The sequence below is a fragment of the Channa argus genome, chromosome 5 (assembly GCF_033026475.1).
Source record: "Channa argus isolate prfri chromosome 5, Channa argus male v1.0, whole genome shotgun sequence".
Classification (NCBI taxonomy): domain Eukaryota; kingdom Metazoa; phylum Chordata; class Actinopteri; order Anabantiformes; family Channidae; genus Channa; species Channa argus.
Window position 1 is genome coordinate 6,411,454 of NC_090201.1, and position 21,804 is coordinate 6,433,257.

The 21,804-nt window shown below is 38.8% G+C and overlaps 1 protein-coding gene across 16 annotated transcripts in view; it reads left to right on the forward strand.

Moving 5' to 3' along the window:
- Nucleotides 1–21,804, forward strand: part of itpr1b (inositol 1,4,5-trisphosphate receptor, type 1b) — a 75,114-nt gene that overhangs the window by 4,853 nt on the left and 48,457 nt on the right. For 11 of the 16 annotated variants that reach the window (XM_067505584.1, XM_067505587.1, XM_067505590.1 and 8 more), the window contains exons 3-35: nucleotides 1,059–1,129; nucleotides 6,953–7,068; nucleotides 7,193–7,279; nucleotides 7,890–8,048; nucleotides 9,475–9,573; nucleotides 9,724–9,807; nucleotides 9,988–10,134; nucleotides 10,555–10,659; nucleotides 10,914–10,958; nucleotides 11,074–11,103; nucleotides 11,621–11,775; nucleotides 13,881–13,980; nucleotides 14,084–14,244; nucleotides 14,459–14,600; nucleotides 14,688–14,846; nucleotides 14,931–15,103; nucleotides 15,498–15,617; nucleotides 15,702–15,893; nucleotides 16,274–16,525; nucleotides 16,619–16,760; nucleotides 16,852–17,005; nucleotides 17,424–17,617; nucleotides 17,700–17,838; nucleotides 17,932–17,986; nucleotides 18,073–18,238; nucleotides 18,371–18,538; nucleotides 18,685–18,753; nucleotides 18,834–18,971; nucleotides 19,109–19,234; nucleotides 19,351–19,551; nucleotides 19,665–19,916; nucleotides 20,655–20,780; nucleotides 20,955–21,083. In XM_067505584.1, the coding sequence (XP_067361685.1) occupies nucleotides 1,059–1,129; nucleotides 6,953–7,068; nucleotides 7,193–7,279; nucleotides 7,890–8,048; nucleotides 9,475–9,573; nucleotides 9,724–9,807; nucleotides 9,988–10,134; nucleotides 10,555–10,659; nucleotides 10,914–10,958; nucleotides 11,074–11,103; nucleotides 11,621–11,775; nucleotides 13,881–13,980; nucleotides 14,084–14,244; nucleotides 14,459–14,600; nucleotides 14,688–14,846; nucleotides 14,931–15,103; nucleotides 15,498–15,617; nucleotides 15,702–15,893; nucleotides 16,274–16,525; nucleotides 16,619–16,760; nucleotides 16,852–17,005; nucleotides 17,424–17,617; nucleotides 17,700–17,838; nucleotides 17,932–17,986; nucleotides 18,073–18,238; nucleotides 18,371–18,538; nucleotides 18,685–18,753; nucleotides 18,834–18,971; nucleotides 19,109–19,234; nucleotides 19,351–19,551; nucleotides 19,665–19,916; nucleotides 20,655–20,780; nucleotides 20,955–21,083 (4,456 nt within the window). The remainder of the gene's footprint in view (nucleotides 1–1,058; nucleotides 1,130–6,952; nucleotides 7,069–7,192; nucleotides 7,280–7,889; nucleotides 8,049–9,474; nucleotides 9,574–9,723; nucleotides 9,808–9,987; nucleotides 10,135–10,554; nucleotides 10,660–10,913; nucleotides 10,959–11,073; nucleotides 11,104–11,620; nucleotides 11,776–13,880; nucleotides 13,981–14,083; nucleotides 14,245–14,458; nucleotides 14,601–14,687; nucleotides 14,847–14,930; nucleotides 15,104–15,497; nucleotides 15,618–15,701; nucleotides 15,894–16,273; nucleotides 16,526–16,618; nucleotides 16,761–16,851; nucleotides 17,006–17,423; nucleotides 17,618–17,699; nucleotides 17,839–17,931; nucleotides 17,987–18,072; nucleotides 18,239–18,370; nucleotides 18,539–18,684; nucleotides 18,754–18,833; nucleotides 18,972–19,108; nucleotides 19,235–19,350; nucleotides 19,552–19,664; nucleotides 19,917–20,654; nucleotides 20,781–20,954; nucleotides 21,084–21,804) is intronic. The other 5 variants (XM_067505589.1, XM_067505594.1, XM_067505601.1 and 2 more) reach the window with 1 other exon arrangement.

Here is a 21,804-nt window from a genome sequence, read left to right on the forward strand (position 1 = left end):
TCATTTCCCCCTACTGCTGCAGTAAGCACACTATTAATCACATGAAGATGATGTAACTATAAATAGCATTGTTGTAATACAGTAGGTGTTACTTTTCCTGTTAGCATACCGAATGTAACCCATGGAAAACAGTTGCAACCACCTGGACCTCTGCTGCTGCAGAGAGAATAGCACCCATTCATACTAGGAGATGTAGCCGTGATGCTTTGTGCCAGAATGAAAAAAAAAAAAAAAAAGATCACCTTCTGACTCTCGATAACAGTAACCTCCCTTTGGATGTTGGCGCGTCAGTACGCTGGTATAATCAATGCTAACCTATGATCAGTCCTATAGAGGACATTCTCACGCTTGGTGCTTTCTTTTTGTGTGATGACAGTGCTTCTGTGGTGAAGTGTATACTCATGACCTATAAAAAGATGCAACTGAATGGAAGGGCCAGAACCAAATCAACTGTTGTATTTGTGGGAAATCTCCTATCTCCCATGGGTTTGTTAGAATTCTTATCTATCGATGATAAAAGCAGTTGTGGTCCAGATGCAGCAAAGCAGGCCCAAATCATTGACACCACCATGTTTCACAGATAGAATCAGACATGACAGACTCATAAGCATTGAGATTAATCCCTGTTACCACTCCTGGGGCAGGTAACAGTGGTGTTGAATGTTCTCCATTTGTACAGAATTTGCCTGACAGTTGGTAGAGTCCAAATGCTTGAGAAATATTGTGAAGTCAAGATACACTTCTACAAACCCCTTCTTCGATCTTACTGACCGTGAAGACCCATATTTCCCTTTTTTGGATAAGGAGGGACTCCCAGCCAATTTCCCTTTTTAAATAAGTTTATTACCTTGTGGATTCATATGTATACATTTGTAAGAATGGACCATTCTTCTTAGTAATGTTAAGTGTTTCATTCGACACAAAATCTTCTGTGTATTTCAAGTGCAGTCTTGTTGGTTGTCAGTCTTTATCCTTGAAATTTCCTGAAAGTTCTAATTAAAATAAACAGTTGAATTTGTTTAAAAAAAATTGACTCAAACTGATGGTTGTGTCTCCAGGCTTGTAGATGACCGCTGTGTGGTACAACCAGACACAGGTGACCTCAACAACCCACCTAAGAAATTCAGAGGTAAGGCCTCCAAATAACTTCCTACTTAATGCCATCATAATGCCAGGTTGTTGTTTCTTTAATGCTGTCAGATGGGTCAGTTGTAGTGTAGAAGGAACAGAAGCAGGCCCTAATAGAAGAGCATTTCATTCTGTAGACCTGAAGGGAAATCAAAAAAAGTCTACACAGGAATGCTATGGACATGTACCAGTCTTTTCAGTATGCAGCTTTCAGTTTTGGCTTTTTGGATTAAGTACCAAGACTGAGTTATAAGGGTCAATTCTGACACCACACTTTCTCATAAAGTGGCCCATCTAAATTTGGATTTGCAGTTCATCCCATTCTTTCCTGCCAGATTCTCTCAAACTCTTTCAGTATGATAAAGATTTGTGAAGATTTGCCTATTGGAAATTCCTTTTTCAGTCTGTCATTTGTTTTATCCAACACAGTACTTTCAAGCAGAATTTTGTTGTGCTTCTCTTGGTATTAGTCTGTCAATTCTTTCCCTTTGACTTTTGGATTTCGGTGGTGGTAGTGCAGTGTTCATTGCACTGTACCACACTCTGGACTTTAGGTCCATACAGAACGATGTTCAAGTTTTGTAGTGGTGTCCTCTGTGTGTATTGTCAGCTGGGTCGAGTGTCTGTTTTATGTCGTGTTACAGCCCTGACTGTTCTTGCTCCAGAGATGTTGAGTCTGCTGTTCCATCTTTTGACCATGCACAGCAATAATCACCTATGAACTGGCAGGTTAAACATTCTCTGGTGACCAGTGAGGCTGTGGCAGTTAAATTATGGTGAAAAAAAGCTGCCCACATAACCGACCTCACTCAACCAAGCAAATGGCTTAAATCATTCAAACCTGCTTTAGATGCATTTTTTTTAAGTGGCTGCAAAACAATTTCTTTGTGGGGATTGAGGCCAAACTGTGGATAGCCCCATATCCAACAAATTTTAGGTTAAAAGAAAAAAGTAAGAACCAAAATGACAGGTGATGTGATTACAAATCCAGCTTGCTGGGAAGGTCTCTGATAAGGTATTATTTTAAGTGGCCAACTGATGCGACATGGAACATTTACAAAACTAGCTGCACCTTTTCTAACATGTAGCAAAACTACTTATTTTAGGTGATCCCACATTTAAACTGCTTTTTATAAAGATGGGAAATGTTATTTTTTGGCCTGTGATGAGCAGGTCTCTGTTCTTCTAGTCTGTCATGACTCAGTGATGCTGTCCAGCAGGCATACCCTTCTTTCAACCACATGTTTTGTTATTGTCCTAAGATCTCAGAACAAATGGTTTATTTCAGGCAGAATGCCAAGTAGAGTTAAGCGTCAGTCCCATGACAGCAACCTGCCATTACATCTTAATAACAGGCTCTGACCTTACAGTGAGAACATGTGCACAGACTTGCTGGCGAGATTTTGGTTAAAAATGCAATATATGTTCTATATTTATGCATTTCAACTGCCTTAGTATTGCTGATTTGTTTTAGCTTCTGTTCTCATTAAAAACGTTATCCCGTGGTATCCCATTATATTTAGACTAATTGGTATCTAAACAGATGTCTTATTGGGGCTTGGTGACAGTCTTGTGTGATGGGTGGTCATGACAAAACATTTGACTCATCACAGTGACTGTACAGTAAATGCTCGGTTGGTAGAGTGGCCACCTACTGACTATAGGGTCAGAGGTTTGCGCACACCGTCCATAGCATCTGAGGTTCGTGCCCCGGTCTTCTCCACCACATGTCGAAGTGTCCCTGGGCAAGACATGGGACCCCCAGCAGCTCATCAACATCCCCAGGTGTGCAGTGGCTATCCAAGGCCGGGTAGAAATTGGGCAGAGTTGCTTCAGGAAGGGCATCGGCATAAAAATTGTGCCAAATCAACATGCAGCAGAATGATCCCATGTAGCAACCCTGAACTTACAGGATAAGCCGAAAGGACAAAAAAGTCCAGTACATCACCACAACAAAATACAACCTTTAAGTGTAGAAAAGAACTGAGTCAGTACATGAGTAATATTTTTGCAGGGCCTTTGTACTGTATCACATTATATTCCAAAGGTTTTTCCCCTTCCGGTAAAGTGTGACTTGAATTAGTAATTTGTAATGAGCTAGTTTTTTCAGTGGCTAGTCTGAATCCATCCAAACATTCTTGTTTACTGGATGATTGTGTCAGGGCGTCCCTTGCCATGATAATGCATTTCCAGTTGTCTTACAGAAGGTGCAGAACCGGTATAGTTGCTAATCATAGGTTGGATTGCACATGGAAATTTCCCATAACAGAAGCGGAACTGACATGGCTGTAAGAAACACAACAATGGCATTGGAACAGCACAATTAGCCCTGCTGGGGCTTTATCAGTGCAAGACAAATAAAGTGTAAAAGTCTTTTGGCTTCTTAATGCGAGAAGCATTTCTCTCTATTATCAAATTTATGAACTGTCTCACTGAAAAAACAAATTAAAACAAACTAAAAGAAGAGTAAATTAACATGAGTAGCACGGTAAAACAAAAACATTATCAGTCTAATACCAATGATATTAAGTCTCTTACAAAGACGTACAGTATTTTTCATGTGCACATACTGCAAGATGTCTGCAAATAACTCTTTGAGCCACAGTTGTTCAAGTTGTAGTTTAACTGTCAAGAGTGGATATTTCATATCGGGAGACTCTTTATGTGTTTAATACTCACACAGTAAACACTTTTTTAAAATACAAGGTTCTATTTAAAAAGGGGGCATGCTAGCTGTTTCTGATTGAAGTGATAGATATACATTTGCAGGCCTGCAGTTCCCCCTTGTACTGACAATATTAAAGGTGTTGTCTTGATATAACATTACCTCATGTGGCTGACGGCAGTTTGTTAATGCCCTGCAAACTAATTGAATTTGATTGTGTTTGCATGTTGCATGTTGTCTTTCGATACCATTCCCTTAGAAACATTAAATAATTAAGGTGCTTTTAAAGTGAGCCATAAATGATTTGGCCTCACATAATATTATTGGTTGCTTCTTATTGCTTTAAAAAACAGCTCATTCACACTAATTTACATTAAACCTGCTTCAATATTTGTTTATGTGATAAAGTTCCCTCATACTTAAACACATAAGGGATTCCACAACAGAGCAGCTTTTACTAAACCAATCATTTCCTGTGGCTCAGGTTCCGGATATGTTGCTAGCCAATGACTGTGGATATATTACGTATATTTATTGTATAATATACTGATGCAACAAAAGGTACCGTTGCATTATCTTCTGCATTATCTGCTGCTAGCTGCACTGACCCCTTCTAAGGCCTGCTACTCACCTGTATCAGGAAGTACTTAATTTGACTGAGTGAACAGTAGATAGGTAACAGTATTTTATGGTTCTAAACAAGACACTGGCTTTTTAGTTGAGGATGCAAAGTAAGACTTCACTTGTCTTTTTCTAACTGAGCTATTCAAATTATATTCACAGATGTAGTTTACAAACATAGGACTGCAGTAACAGCAGAGTGATACTGGCTAAACTAAGTATGTGACTGATATTAAGGCGGTGCAAATAGTGAAGTTATGAGCTAGAAAAAGGCCAGTGGTTAAACATTACATACTTTTGTACTTAAGAGTTTTAGTTTTTGTGACCTCATGTTTAATCCAACTACAGGTTGCTATCTCACCTCTCTTACTAAAGCCAGTCTTAAACAGATGCAGTATACCAAGACTAAATCCTAATGTCCTTCTTAAGTATTAATAGCACACTTAAGCTGTTTGCAAGGAGCTGATTTCTCTTTTAGACACAAGTGTTTTTCACTTTATGTATGCAAAAAAGAGTTTTGACTATAATATAATGCTAGGTTTATGTTGTCACAAATAATATAAGCAGAAATGGGCCATTGAGCACAAAAACCATACAGACCTCCCTTAACCTGAACAAATACAGTATTCCAAACCATTATAGATAATTAACATTGGAGTCAATCAATAAAATGTTACTGTACTTTTTGTGTAGTGAGATTTAGATGTTTTAGTCATTTAGTAAATGTACAGTATATTTGTCATTAACTAGTACAAAATGATGACATGGGTCCGAAATACTGCTCCAGCTCTGCCCCACCTGTCATTATTAAACAAAAACACAAACAAAATTCAGAACTTTATATTCTTCACATTTAGCAGGTTTTATCGATTTTTTTTCATTGGCTGTCAATAAAGGTTGGCTGAACACTTTTGCAAGAGATTCATGCAAAGAGTGTTCAATTTTTACAATATTTCAATCTCCAGGCAGTTAACTAGCTATTATCATAATGTGGAACTAAAATGTCTTTAAGTTTCAAGCTTTATTTATTTTTCCCTATCTATATTTTTCCCCTCAGTGTGGTATAGTAGAAGCATACTGATCTCTGAGTGGTTAACATAAATGTAAAGATCCCTATGATGTTTGAAATAACAAAGAATACATATTGCAGTAGCTGCTGGCACATTATTTAACAGCACCTTAACGGCATAAACGTGATTCTGAAAAGACCTGTTTCTCTCCAAGGCCATTCTTACAACCCAGCTCAATTTATATTCATAAATAAATAAATAAAATTGGTAAAGTGGTTTATGTAATAGCCTAAGTAGCAAGTGTGAGCAGACTGGCTCACTAATCAGAATTTCCAGAGCAAAAGGTGTGATGAGAGAAAAGGGTATGAGCATCTCTGTCTTGAGTCCAGAGATTAGACAGACAAACAGGAGGAGGCAAAAGACCAGTGCGACCATTTATTCCTTTTAAACGAAACAGAACATAGCTGAGGATGTGTTTATCATTACAGTCTTTGGTGAACATACTGTAAGTCATTCAGGTGGAACAACCAGCAGCGCTGCAGTGTTTTGTTTCATAGGGGAATTAACTTTTATAGTGAGATGTAATGTCGAAGTGTCTCTGGGCAAGAGGCTGAACCCCTAACAGCCCATTCCCCTCCCCAGCTGCGCAGTGCCGGTCCAAGCCCGGTAGAAATTGGGGAGGGTTGCGTCAGGACGGGCAACCGGCGTAAAAACTGTGCCAAACCAACGTGCGGACAACGATCTGCTGTGGCGACCCTGAACTTATATGATGAGTCGAAAGGACAAAAAAAAAGTGAGATGTAAGTCACTGACTGACTGACACAGTGGTTGTGAATTTCTCTGTATCCTCATTTATCAGAGAGATGTTCTCCCAGTGCCCTGTTTTTTCTACTGGTCCTTGTCCTCCTCTTGTCTTTCCTCTACCCCGTGTCCCAAGATGGTAAATCCCCGAACACTAATGTGTTGACCGCATTTCCAGCAGAGAATGTCATAGTACTGTAGTAATCTTTACCCTGGTTATAGCTCACCAGGTCCCCATACTTGTTAATAAACAATACTGTGTGTGCGTGTTTGTGTTTGTAAAGCCACTGAATACTAATTAATGAAACCACACATCCTGTGTGGTGATTTATTTTTTGATCTTGTGACACTGCTTCCCATGCTTCCTAGCACCCTCAACTTACACTGTTTAAACAAAACCGATTGAGCTATACTGAGATGGTACAGTACCTGCATCTTTCACTGCATCACACATTTAGTGTTTGTTTAGAACCTGAATTATGTGACGGCTCTACAGCTAAGTAATTCTACAGAAGGATCTGCCAGTCTTTTACTGACAATCTCCATTCTTAAAAACAACCCCAATTCAAAAAAAGTTGAGACGTTATCCCGTGTAGGGTTGCAGGGGGGTCATAGGGCGAGAGGCTGGGTAAACGCTGGATAGGTTGCCAGTCTATCTCATCCAGTTTTAATAATAAATGATGATGTTTGGCTTACTACATTTTTCCCTTTTGTTTTCTTTCCCTAGACTGCCTTTTCAAACTGTGTCCTATGAACAGATATTCGGCACAAAAACAATTCTGGAAGGCTGCAAAACCTGGAGGTAACAGTACTACTGACACAGTCCTCCTCAACAAACTCCATGTAAGACTAACTTAATTATTTCGAAAAATCCATGTATTAAACACTAGATTGTGGTATATCTGTTTCCTAAGGCTAAACTTTGTAAATACTGTTTCTTGCACCTCTGCCACTTGCTCTCTGTTAGCATGCTGCTGACCTGGAGAAGAAACAAAATGAGTCTGAAAACCGCAAGCTGCTGGGAACAGTCATCCAGTATGGAAATGTCATCCAGGTGTGTTAAGAAACCCATGAGATAAGGTGCCCTGGTTTAGAGAACAGTCGCAATATTTAGATGTTTATCACAAATATGACACTGTGAACTTGATAATATTGACTGTAATTCCAGTTTGATCAGTAGGGAGTTTTGAATAATTGCTGCAAGAAAAAGGTGTGCTGTAAGGTTGTCTGTTGAATCGTTTTATCATATTTACTCATTGCACAGAAATGGTTTGCACACAGCTATGAGATCATCCCTGGCATGCACAAGGTGCATGCAAGTGTTAAATGTAGAATGTCCAGCTGCACTGAACTGTCACTTAAGTAATAATGGTAACACTTACTGGCAGTATATAATTTCATGTTAAGAAAGTGTTTTATCCAGTCTTACATGTTGATTAAACAATTGATTATGGGTGAACCTAAGCTGCATGATGAGTTATGGGAAAATGGTTTACACATAAACAAACCACATTACAAAGACGCATATTGTCAGTCGGGTATTTCTTTAGTAGACCTGTTTTGCAAACCTGTGACATCTTACCGCACTTGTTCCACTGTTATTCTTTCTGATAACGCTAATGTAAGTTCTAATCACGCCAATCAGCTTCTTGTTTTGCCAACAGTTACTACACTTGAAAAGCAATAAATACCTGACAGTGAACAAGCGCCTACCTGCACTGTTGGAGAAGAATGCCATGAGAGTGACCTTGGACTCAGCAGGAAATGAGGGATCCTGGTTCTACATTCAGCCTTTCTACAAGCTGCGATCCCTGGGAGACAGTGTGGGTAGAGTAGGGTTTGGGATTCAAGTTAATTATGCTCAGCAGGAGAAATTAAGGGCTTATTTTTAGGCTTTTCAGCGGGTTTGAAAACAGATGTCACATGGGCAGGCTTGTAGCTTGCCTTTGTCAGACTGGATGATTTCAAGAGAAACGACAAGAAACCCAGTCTTAGCAGCAGTTCGGCTGCTGTAACGCTGTAATGCTTGACATTCCAAGCATAAGGAACTGCTAAGGAACATATAGTTATCGGTCTTCAAGTCTATGTCACTGAATTTGTTTTCCTTCCTTAACAATATGGAACTTCGACTACAAGCTTATTGTTCATGTAGTCATTATGAGATTCCCTCCAAAATTGTAGAAAGCCTTTTATGGAGCTGTTAGAATTCTGGTTAGTGTTGTCATGTGAGGTCTTAAGTCAGCATTCATTGGTTATATGTAGTTGCCAAACCTGGCAACTACATAAAAATAAGGAGCCGAGCAAAGGCATCATATCCCATGTCCAACTTTGCTATTTGAATTTAACATTGGACATAAGCACTATCTAGGTAGTATGGTGTCAAAGAAACAGTATATGCTTGTGCTTGTGAACATTTACTCTTCTGACCATGTTGCAAATTATTCTGGCAGCTAATTGTCTAAATAAGTTCAACTTTAGTAATCTAATTATGGAAATATGTCATCTGAACGAGGACAGAGCCTGTAGACAGACTCCATCTGATGCCACTGTCTTGGTCAAGACAGGAACAGAAGACTGTGTAAGAATACTGTCAAAACATGAAGAATTAAATCAAAGGCCTAAATGTTTTTTTGTTTCTTTGTTGGAACAACTGCACATAATAATGATAGTTTTTTTTTTGTGTGTTTCACAAGCAATAAAAACATTTAGGTACACTGACTGAAACTGAAATCCAGTAATGTTAAGATGAGATTCAGTGCCAATTTCTCACATCTTAAGTGATCGTTTTAGGATCCATTTGACCATACAGAGAATCTGTTGGCAAGTTAATCCTAAAACGCAAAACACAGATGTATGTAATATTTTTAGACCAAATTACACACATTCCTCTTTTAGTTAGAGTGATGCTGTGGTTCAGGAAAGCACCATTATGATGATGCTTTATCGAAGCTACTACTCCCTCTAGTGTTTATGTGATGGCTCACATAATCCAGATCTCCCAACTTTATAATATTAAACATCTTGTGAGAAAGGGAATAGCCGGTATTGACAAAAGAAATTTAATAACTATGGACTCGATGTAATTGTTTTTTGTTTTTGTTTTTGTTTTAATATTACTTTACTGTTGGAGGCTGGATTTAAATTGAATGTTGGAAATTACACTTAGATATTGACTTGATGTGACTGCAGATTCCTATTCATTTCAATACTTGTTTGTAAGCAGTATCTGTATTTGTATTGCCCCTGCAGGTGGTTATTGGAGATAAAGTGGTCCTTAATCCTGTGAATGCTGGACAGCCTTTACACGCCAGTAGCCATCAGCTAGTTGACAACCCAGGATGCAATGAGGTACATGAACACAGTTGGCCTTACCTTGCTGTAAAGTAAATTGACCACGAGAATTGTTTGATTACAGTAAAATATGAAACTTAACAATCATAAAATTACATAAACTTTACATAAAAATGACCCATCTTAAAAATGTTGTTTTTGCCTCAGGTTAATTCTGTAAACTGCAACACAAGTTGGAAGGTTGTTCTGTTCATGAAATGGAGTGACAACAAGGAAACAATACTCAAAGGGGTGGGTAGCCACGTATTTATGGACGACAAATAAGGAGTCTTCTATCTATCTACATGCATTTTTATTAATTGTTTATAAACCAGTGATAGAACGTAGAAGATCCACTGGCTAATGAACATGGGAAATGTATATTAAGGTAAAAAATGTCTCTACATGCATGTGTACTGTTTTTAATTGCAGGGTGATGTGGTGCGATTGTTCCACGCAGAGCAGGAGAAGTTCCTCACTTGTGATGACCACAGAAAGAAGCAGTATGTTTTTCTTAGAACCACCGGCCGGCAGTCTGCTACTTCTGCCACCAGCAGCAAAGCACTGTGGGAAGTAGAGGTTAGGACACCATGTTTTGGCAGAAATTATGATACTAAGATGGCTACGTAATAATACTGAGGTGCTTAAATCTACGTGACTCTAATTCTTAGTCAGTACAAGTGTCTCCATTATTTTAGCCATAGGCTGTGTCCCATTTTACCTGGACCATGACTACACTGTAAGAAAGGAGGGCCGAGATGCATAGCCATTGTTCCATGTAAATGCTTTCAGCTGAGAGGCAACTTCAACGGCCCCGCTAACTTTCAAACTTTGTAAATTGAAGAAAACGTTTTGTTCCCCTTGTGCTGTTATATCCATGATTTGCAGACTTTTTCTTGCAGCAAATCTACTGTTATTTCACAAGGAGAAATAGTCCCACATATATGTAACTGTCACTTTGCAAAATGTTTTTATCTCTGTGGGTTTTGCCACTACCAGGTGGTCCACCATGATCCATGTAGGGGAGGTGCAGGCTACTGGAACAGCTTGTTTAGGTTTAAACATTTAGCCACTGGCTGTTACTTGGCTGCTGAAATGGGTGAGGTATGTATCAACTTCTTTATTCTTATGTCACGCTGTTATAACTATCTAGCCATCTATACTTCTCAGGGCTTTTAATTGCATCTGTCCTTGCAGTATGAATTATATGTTGAAATCAGCAAAATAGTGGTTGCCTGCATGATTCAAATCTGTGTGGTACAGACATATTCTGTAGGGATGTCAGATTTAGAGCATGCAAACCAAAATATGAATTTAATTAAGCTTTGGAGAATATCTAACGTGGGTGTGTTTTCCAGGTGAACCTAGATTTTGAGGAGGAGAGTGCTGAGCAGCGGTCCTCGGTAAGTTAGCCTGATCTTTTTCTATTTGAGTGGTTAGCAATGTCATGCTAGTTTTTTGGATTGCGATTGATCTAATCCGTTGAATTCTTTGCTGGATCTTTGCTTTTGGCTTCAGGTGGCGGACTTTACGCCCTTTAATTTCCAGGTACTGTCAGATGATTTTTACTTGGCTGGAGGAATCTAACGTAAAAATCTTCATTATCATGTCTGCCCATGGATCCTTCTGTTTTTCATTTTCTCTTTAAGTGCTCCTAGGCATAAATACCTCTTCATCAAGGTTGTCTGTGCCTTCATTTTAGTAGCAGTAGATTACCACAGGATGTCACCATTCTCCATCATATTAACTGATGTGTGGCTCAGTGAATTACCGTTAGGTGGCAGTGTTAAAAAAACAAGGCAGACCTTTACTTTTGTGCAGTGCTTTTCAGCTATATGCCAATGAGGCCCAACAGAGTTGATTAAAGTTAATATATATATAAGCTAATATATGTATATATAATTTGTAGAGAATAAGAAATTAGAAATTAGAACTAAAAAATTAAATCTGTTTCGGTGGTGTCAGTAAGTTAAAGTGAAAACTTGGCACTTGGCCTCGTTGTGGCTGAGGATTGTTCTCTGCACTTCACCACAGTTTGTTCTCACTGCTCATTTTCCTGCTAAAGCTTGATGCAGATAATGAAGCTTTGCGAGGTCGTCTGCGAGCTCCACAAGAGAAAATCATGTACACTCTGGTGCCAGTTCCTGACGGAATGGACATCTCCTCGATCTTTGAGCTGGATCCCACGACTTTGAGAGGCGGGGACTCCATGGTGCCCAGGTATAACATATGCGCCACACGTATACATTCCTCTGGAACCATGGATGCTAACCTTTACTCTTCTATTTACAACTACAGATTGAAAAATGTAAATTATGGTTTACATAAATAGAAATGACCCAGGCTAAATCTGCTTCATCCAGCCAATGTTAGAGACCCCTTATTTCTCTACAGGGATATTGCAAACTATGAGGCAAAAACAGGGTGAATTACAGATATGTCAACACTACATTATAACAGAAAGACCACAGTGATGCAAAGATTACACCAGATCAAACTGACAATAGTAAACATTTGACTCATTTAGATTTGAAGGGGAATTTGGAACATCATCATAATCAGCAAGGCCAGGACTTTCTGAGGTGATGAAACTTTGTTTGCTATTGCAACTATGGATTAGAGCCCTATAATAATATATGATCTGCTACTATATGTCTTGGTAACAGTTACTGTTCGGGTCACTTAGTGGCATTCAAATGAGAGATCGGTTCTTTGTCCTTCCCGTTGGGTTAAATCAAAAACAGCAGAATGAAAGGACTGTTAGCAAGAGTGTTGTCAGTGGGGTATTTTGTTTGTTTTATTTAATTTTTTCATTCGTGCAAACTTTATTTAATTCAGTAATTTAGTTCTGTTCATCTGTTTGTGTGTCAATTTTAGTTCGTCGGTCCGGTCATTTTTTAAATGATACAGTCACTAGGATTGGAGAGTCCCTACATTGCATTAAACAGGAAACTATTGTAACCAGTATGAGAGTAAAAATGGATAGTGGGCAATGGTAAAAAACTAAATTTCAAAATGTCATCTAAGGTCTTGTTATATACCACAAACCAAATTTTGTGTAAACACTGCACATGACTTCTCACTCAAACACATTATCTGGGAGATGAATGTTTTATCAAGGAATCAGGTCTTTATTCACATTCACAGGTTTGTTTTAAAATTAGTTATTTTGAACTGTGGGTTTAATGCAGTGAAAACAAATATTTTGTGTGGGAATAATGTGATTTATAGGCAAGTTCTTTACATATTTGTTTTGTTTTGGGCTAAGCTTTGTATCGAACATATATTATTAGTTTGATTTAGCCCCTGACCATTTATTCTTTTTGACAGTGTAGTGTGAGAGGGAATATATGGCACTGAAATTGCGCTAGTGTAATTGTTCCCGTCCCCTCATAGATAACAACAGAGCATCTCTACCTCCGTATCAAAGCCTATATTGTTTTACATCTTCAGGTGCATGCTGACACACTGCAGGGTGTTAGCTGCTAGCACCTTCCTCATCTACCTGAAATAACGTACAGTAGTCTGTTTACATTTAGCCAGGCGACTAATAAATGCCTGGGAGGACTGATGCACAAAGGTAAGCCTGTTAGCTTCAGAGGGTGGTTATGTAATGCCTGCCAAGAATATGGCTACTGTCTGTGCGAAAGCCCTGACACGCCAAACACACACCTACTCATACACGTGAAGCAGGCTGTATGCTTTGAGAATGAAGATTGTAGTTGGCTCAGATTTTAGTAAGTGTTTAATGGAGGAGCGATGACACTGTGCAAGTCCCTACTGGCTAATCTGTACTCATGCCACACACTTGGCTAAAGAAAGCAATTGTAAGCCGTCTCTTTCCTAACCAGACAGTTTGTTTACATACCTTGCTCACTTCTTAATAAGAAGAATAGAAACTGATTTACTAATATAGTGGTTTATCACTGTATTAGGTACAAGGGTACCACAGTATGGAATAGTATAAAACCCATCTTTGTAGCCTTTGTTTTTGCTGACACTGTTTTGGAGAAATGTTAATTTAGGATCATTTATCATTATTTTGGAGGCCTTATGGTGGTGGATTTTTGGGCTTTGTTATAATATTTTGTCGCCCTCATGATAGATATTCTCATATGCTAATTAAAATATCGGCATGTAAATGTGTGTGTGCGTACATAAGAAATACAGAATTATAAATCAAGTAAGAAATTGTCCAACAAAAACTAACTAATACAGTTGCTTTTAGTAGTATCTTATTTACCTTAGTTTTCTACTTTCTACTGTGCCCTGCAGTTACTTTTGTTTTTTCATTAACTCCTACAATTTCCTTTTTTTACATTCAGGAGCTCCTATGTAAGGCTCAGACACTTGTGCACCAACACATGGGTTCACAGTACCAACATCCCTATTGACAAAGAGGAGGAAAAACCAGTTATGTTACGGGTAAGTTGGTGATGTCGAAGTCATGATTTGTACTGTAGTATTCCTGAAGTTTTCGGATTTTCCGTTTTTTCTCATATATGCTTACAACAATAAAACTTTCCAGATTGGAACATCAGCAGTAAAAGAAGATAAGGAAGCTTTTGCTATTGTACCAGTGCCGCCAGCAGAAGTGCGTGATTTAGATTTTGCCAATGATGCAAGTAAAGTGTTAGCATCAATTGCTGGAAAGCTGGAAAAGGGTACCATTACACAAAATGAAAGGAGGTATGAAACACAAAATATCACCTGTAGAATTAAAATACTATACAAACATATTACTTATATTATTTACTTATAAATATCCAACAAATCGAAAAATCAAAGATGACAAAAATACTTGCTGAACATTGTCATTGAATTTGTTTTAACAATACTGTATTGTTTTACTGTATACTGTATATTTGCTTTGTCTTGATGTTAAATTATAATTACCTTCCAGATTTGTGACAAAGCTTCTTGAAGATCTAGTTTTCTTTGTGGTGGATATCCCCAACAGTGGGCAGGATGTTTTAGAGATCATGGTTAACAAGCCAAACAGAGAGAGACAAAAACTCATGAGAGAACAGAACATCCTGAAACAGGTTGGCCTCAAACCTCAGCAATTGTAAATGCACTTCAAGATTATCTGCAATTACAGTTGCATTACTTACTCTCAATTTCCATCGCAGATTTTCAAACTTCTCCAAGCCCCATTCACAGACAGTGGTGATGGTCCCATGTTACGACTGGAGGAGCTTGGAGACCAGCGCCACGCTCCTTTTAGACATATTTGCAGGCTTTGCTACAGAGTGCTTCGCCATTCCCAGCAGGACTACAGAAAGAACCAGGTGGGTGAACTTTTCACCTCCCCTCTGACCCCAGTTCTATTCAGTCTTATTCATTGCATTGATGACCTGACCTTCTCTTTGCAGGAATACATAGCCAAACAGTTCCGCTTCATGCAGAAGCAGATAGGATATGATGTACTAGCAGAAGACACAATTACAGCTCTGCTCCACAACAACCGCAAGTTGCTGGAGAAACATATCACTGCTGCTGAGATAGACACATTTGTCACCCTAGTGAGGAAGAACCGGGAGCCGAGGTGAGACTTACCGGGAGGGACATCCCCTGTCTGGTATCACAACCTGGTATAGAAGCAAAAGCTGTGGCCAATTTTGAGTCAGTGTGGCTTGCAAAATAGCTCCTAAGTACTGTAAATCTAAATAAATGTATTGTGATGTGTGCAGAGGAGTATGTGTGGAACTACTTGTGCGTGACTTTGCCACTGCAGGTAATTTGCTGACAGCTAATGTGTGTTTGTGTCGATGGGGCAAATCCTGTCAAACGCTGTTAATGATATGCAAATCAGATCTTGATTCAGATTTTTTTTAATGAAGCCCTTTTAATATTTAAACTGTCTTAGTACTGAAAGTGTAAGCAAAACAACTTTCTGTATGAAATATTTTTCTTGTATTGTGATCTTTACCTTTACCCAGGTTTCTGGACTACCTCTCAGACCTGTGTGTCTCCATGAACAAGTCCATCCCAGTTACACAGGAGCTTATCTGCAATGCAGTATTGGACCCTACCAATGCGGACATCCTCATTGAAACAAAGTTAGCTTTTCATTTATCTTCATTATAAAAAGTTTTACATATTTCTAAATGCTCATTTACATTTATTTCTGTGTTGTTTACCAGATTGGTCCTTTCAAGGTTTGAAATTGAGAATGCTATAAATGGAGACAACCCAGTGGAAGCAGAAGATGAAGAGGAAGTGTGGCTGTTCTGGAAAGACAATAGCAAGGAGATCCGAAGCAAGAGCATTAGGGAGTTGGCCCAAGATGCAAAAGAGGGTCAGAAGGAGGACCAAGATGTTGTCAGTTACTACAGGTGAAATACCTGTGGTTATACAAACAGCAATATGGATGCACTGTTTTGAAATCGTGTGCGATTTAAAATCTCAAATCTTAAATTTAAAATCAATCTAAATGAGGGAGTCATAGTTGATGTACAGTAGAACCCAAAGCAGTTCAACGTGGTTCAAATAAGTGATTTTTTTTTATTATTTTAATTTTTCAATACACAATACTTCAGTACATTTCTGCCTTTATTTTTAGACGTTTACTAACTACTAACTACAATGTTTTTACAATGAGTACTCCACAGAGGCACAGAGTAATATTTTAGGATAATGACTATGTAAACAGTTTAATTCTGGAAAAAAAAAACATGATGTTGATAACTACAAACTTGCATAATATTTCCCCCAGATGCCAGCTGAACCTTTTTGCCCGGATGTGTCTGGACCGTCAGTACCTAGCCATTAACAAAATCTCCGGTCAGCTGGATGTGGACTTGATCCTGCGCTGTATGTCCGATGAGGACCTGCCATTTGACCTGCGAGCGTCTTTCTGCCGCCTGATGCTGCACATGCATGTAGACCGTGACCCGCAGGAGCAAGTTACACCTGTCAAATATGCACGTCTATGGTCTGAAATACCTTCTAAGATTGCTATTGATGAGTAAGTTCATACATACTTTTGCCTTACTTCTATTACTATTCCAAAGATGTGTCTTTCACAGATGTATATATTTTTTCTCCACTAATCACGCAGCTATGACAATGATGGAACCACCAGAGATGAGATCAAAGAGCGGTTCTGCCTAACAATGGATTTTGTAGAGAACTATCTGAGAGAGGTGGTATCACAGAACATTCCCTTCTCTGACAAGGAGAAAAACAAACTTACATTTGAGGTACAGCCTGTTTGTGGATGGTATGACCAGATGATATATTGCATTGTTTTTAATAATTATAAATCATGATTTTGGAATTTCTTTTCTATAGGTTGTGAACCTTGCAAGGAACCTCATATACTTTGGGTTCTACAACTTTAGTGACCTACTTCGACTGACAAAGATCTTGCTGAACATTTTAGACTGTGTACATGTAACCACCATTTACCCAATCAACAAGATAGAAAAGGGAGAGGAGAACAAAGGTAAACATCCACTTCACTGGGCTTAACGAATGTAGTTCAGGAACCGTTTTTCTTTATTATCATGGATGTGTTATCACCACTTCAGGAGAGTCACGATAGTCCTACGTATTGTACTAGTCTATGATTTTCTTTTGTCTCAAACATGTCTTGCAGGAAATGTTTAAATTCGTTTACTTTTTCTTGTATATGTAAAGTACTTTATATGAAAATGAGTCATAACGAAAGTGCAAAATGATCAGAAAACTAAATTTGACACATTTGAAATACCCTTGATGTTAACTGTAGTGTGTAAAAGTGAATTTTTTTTACATTGTTCAGATAAAGAAAGAAAGAAACATCATCTCTCAAACATATTGTTTATCTCTGTATGGTTGAATGTTTCAATGGAGGGCATTGTATGTTTTTCTATGTACTGTAGCTAGCAGCAATGTAATGAAGTCTATTCATGGAGTTGGGGAGCTCATGACCCAGGTGGTGCTGCGAGGAGGTGGCTTGTTGCCCACCACGACAACTCATCAGCCAGAGGGAGATGTGGTAAAAACACAGACTGAGCCAGAGAGAGAAGACATTATGGTGATGGACACAAAGCTCAAGATCATTGAGATTTTGCAGGTTAGGTAGTAAAATGGTTCTTCAAAACCAAACTTTGAGACATTTGTCCTTGTTGTAACCTTTTTTTTCTCTTTTCCTTCAGTTTATTTTAAATGTACGGCTAGACTACAGGATCTCCTGCCTTCTTTGTATTTTCAAACATGAGTTTGATGAGAACAACCCTCAAGGAGACAACACTGCCAGTCAGAATGGAAGCAATAATATAACAGGTCAAATGCCAGGTACAAAACCACTTTACGTAATGAAAACAATGTAAAATACAAAAGTTATTTTGGTTATTTATTCATGTGGTGTTTCATTTTAACTCGCTTTAGGCAATCTTGACTTTGAGAAAATTGAAGAACAGGCAGAGGGAATCTTTGGTGGAAGGTAATCCTTGGCAACCTCAAAGTGTTTTAGCAGTAGCTTGAAGTAAAGAAAAAATATGTGACTTTTTAGTTTGACTGTCCTTTTAGTGAGGAAAACACTCCACTAGACCTAGATGACCATGGTGGTCGAACCTTCTTAAGGGTTCTGCTGCACCTGACCATGCATGACTACCCTCCTCTCGTGTCTGGAGCACTTCACCTGCTCTTCAGACACTTCAGCCAGAGGCAGGAAGTCCTCATGGCCTTCAAACAAGTAATTTCCACCATTTATTGAATTGAACACTCCATTGAATGTCTCATAGAGCACATACCTGGGCTCATAAGTTTCTATTATAGTGAAACACTATTTGAGCTTATGGATATTTACCTTAACTTCAAAATATAGGTCCAGCTGCTGGTGACAAGTCAGGATGTTGATAACTACAAGCAGATCAAGTCAGACCTTGACCAGCTGCGTTCTATTGTGGAAAAGTCTGAACTGTGGGTTTATAAGAGGCAAGGAGAAGATGGGATGGATGGAGATGGACCTTCAGAGTCTGAAAACAAAAAGAAGGTAAACTGAATGGAAAAATGAAACTTTTGGTGGACATTTACAAAAGGAAAGCATGAAATGAGTGATGTCAGCTCAGTGCAGGTCATAACAGAGCATGGCTATTGAACATAAAGAGCATTTTTTTTTTACCATGTTTTGTATTACAGGGAGATTTGCCTGGTTCAGACAAAAATACAGAAAGTACCAGCAGTTACAACTACAGGGTTGTGAAAGAGGTATGATTATTGGTTTTCTGATCTTTTCATGTTTTTGACCTGTTGCCTGTAACTAAAATCTTTCTTCTATTTGTGATCAGATCCTGCTGCGCCTCAGTAAACTGTGTGTCCAGGAAGGAAGTTCAGGGAAGAAGAGTAGGAAACAGCAGCAGAGGCTGCTGAGGAATATGGGAGCTCACAGTGTGGTGCTGGAACTCCTACAAATTCCCTATGAGAAGGTACAACACTGGAGCTGATCGTGGTTACAAACTGTAAAATTAGGAAGCTCCAAAACATACTGGGGCGTTTGCACATTTGCAGTTCCTGATTTATTTAATGTCAATTTAAATTTGTCAAAAATTGTCATCTGCACAAGGGTGAAGATGTCCGAATGCAGGAGATCATGAAACTGGCTCATGAGTTCCTGCAGAATTTCTGTGCAGGGAACCAGCAGAACCAGGCACTACTCCACAAACATATCAACTTATTTCTTAACCCAGGGGTGAGTAGCATAGATATAACAGATATCTCTTTTGAAATTATATTCTGGGAAAACATATAAAAAATACTCATATTTTAAATATTGTACTTGTTCTCCCCCCTATTTTCTTTTCTCAGATCCTAGAGGCAGTCACCATGCAGCACATCTTCATGAATAACTTCCAGCTGTGCAGCGAGATCAATGAGCGTGTTGTTCAGCACTTTGTCCACTGCACAGAGACTCATGGTCGACATGTCCAGTACCTTAAGTTCCTGCAGACTATCGTAAAGGCCGAGAACAAGTTCATTAAGAAATGTCAGGACATTGTCATGGCTGAGGTCTGTTCTATGATCTATTAGCTCAACATGTTGGTGTCACTGATAGAAGTAAAGGCACAAGTGATAGTGATACACTACATTCCTAACTAGCTATGTTGGCCTCCCCCATTCAGCTGGTGAACTCAGGTGAGGACGTCTTGGTCTTCTACAACGATCGTGCCTCCTTCCAGACCCTAGTCCAGATGATGCGCTCAGAGAGGGAACGCATGGATGAAAACAGCCCTCTAATGTACCACATCCACCTGGTTGAACTGCTGGCTGTCTGCACTGAAGGCAAGAATGTGTACACTGAGATCAAGTGCAACTCCCTGCTGCCCCTGGATGATATCGTGCGAGTCGTTACCCACGAAGACTGCATTCCTGAAGTATGAATAATAGTGTTATTTCTTTCTATTTTAAATATTATTTAGTAAAAAAAGAAATAAATCACACTGATCCTGTTGTGCAATGTGAGGAGTTACATCTTAAATGGAGTATATCAATCCATCATCAGTTATCATTAAGTGGTTTTATCTGGAATAATGTGTTCTAGTTGATAAAGCTGACCTTAACATGTCAGTGCAATATCAGGCTTTAAACAACGCCCGTCAGCTTATGACAGTGACAGTGGTGTTGCACAGATAACAAAATCTTAGATGACTTAGCATTTTTAGCTTTACAGTAACTCTTAATTATAATAACTAATGACTGGATAATATCTGGAACCTTTTGTGCTATTATATGGACCAATTTTTATTACTTGGTCCAGTATAACAGATATCAAATTAAGCTCTTAGATCTTTAAAGTCTATACATGATCTGTCCATATTCTGTCGGCTCAGATAAGTAACACCATCCACCTTCTCAAAATACTAAGTATGCATCTAAAAGAATTCCATGTGATAAATTCCTTTTAGTTTATGGGTGTTGTAAGACAAATGGGGATCCCATCCTAAACTAGACCAAGCATAATATATCTGTAATTTTGTAGGTGACACCTTTCTGTTCAACTAGAACACTGACACTTGTTCATGCACACACGTTGTGTGCCAAACAGACATATTTACAATAGGTATTTCAGAGTAAATGTACCTGATAATGTTTGTATTTTTGTATTCTAACAGGTGAAGATTGCCTATATCAACTTCCTTAACCACTGCTACGTTGACACCGAAGTGGAGATGAAGGAGATCTATACATCCAACCATATGTGGAAGCTGTTTGAGAACTTTCTGGTGGACATTTGTAGAGTAAGCCACAATGTATTTGACAATGTCAATCAATCAATAGATAAATGTAGCTCAACACAGAATGCAGGGAACATGTGTTACCTAACACCCACATGTAGGACGTGTGATCCAGTAGCGGTGCATCATGCAAATATCTTTATTTAAATGTATTTATTTATTTTTGTGTTTTCCCAGGTGTGCAACAACACAAGCGACAGGAAGCATGCGGATACTATGCTGGAGCGTTATGTAACTGAGACAGTCATGAGCATTGTCACATGTTTCTTCAGCTCCCCTTTCTCTGACCAGAGCACAAGCCTGCAGGTAACCAGGTCTATAGAGTGCAGTATTTGAAACAAGCAGTCTTACCTCTGCAATATAAAGTTTAGACATCATGTGTAGGCTTGACTCTGAAATAGGTGGAAACAGTATAGTAAGCAGGGCTTTCTTACATATTGTACATATACATGTACGATAAAAAATCACATTCTCTTTTTATGTAGCTTGCTCGTCATATGTATGTAAGTAACAGTGACTCTCCTTCACATTTTGTTTCCCAACCTTTGGGTGTGTAACTTGTGTGTCGACAGGCCTCGACTGAAGTATCTTCACTGTGTGGGTTTTCATGTTTTCATAGCTTAGTCAGCACCTAGACTCTGTTGTTCCCAGAGCTGTCGGTGTGTTGCACAAGGTCTTTGCTGGGATATGGTGCAGACGATGTACTGATGCAACATGGCCACTCTTTCTTAGACTTTCGTGTAGTGATGTCCTGTCGCCCACAACTTTCCTAATAAATTTTGTCCAATACCCTACATAGATTGCCAAATCCCTTGTGCAGCAACTTTGTGGTGTAGATTTACGGAAAGTTGCCTATTCAACACATGCCTGTCATATTAACTTGTTTGTTTCAAGTTAGCTCCAGCAGAAATGGACTTTATTTTTATATAACACTTTGCACATTCTGAGAATTTTGCTTACTGAGATTTTACCAATCCATAAAGACATCACAACCCTGTTTCTCTTGCAACAGGCTGCCATTCTTGGA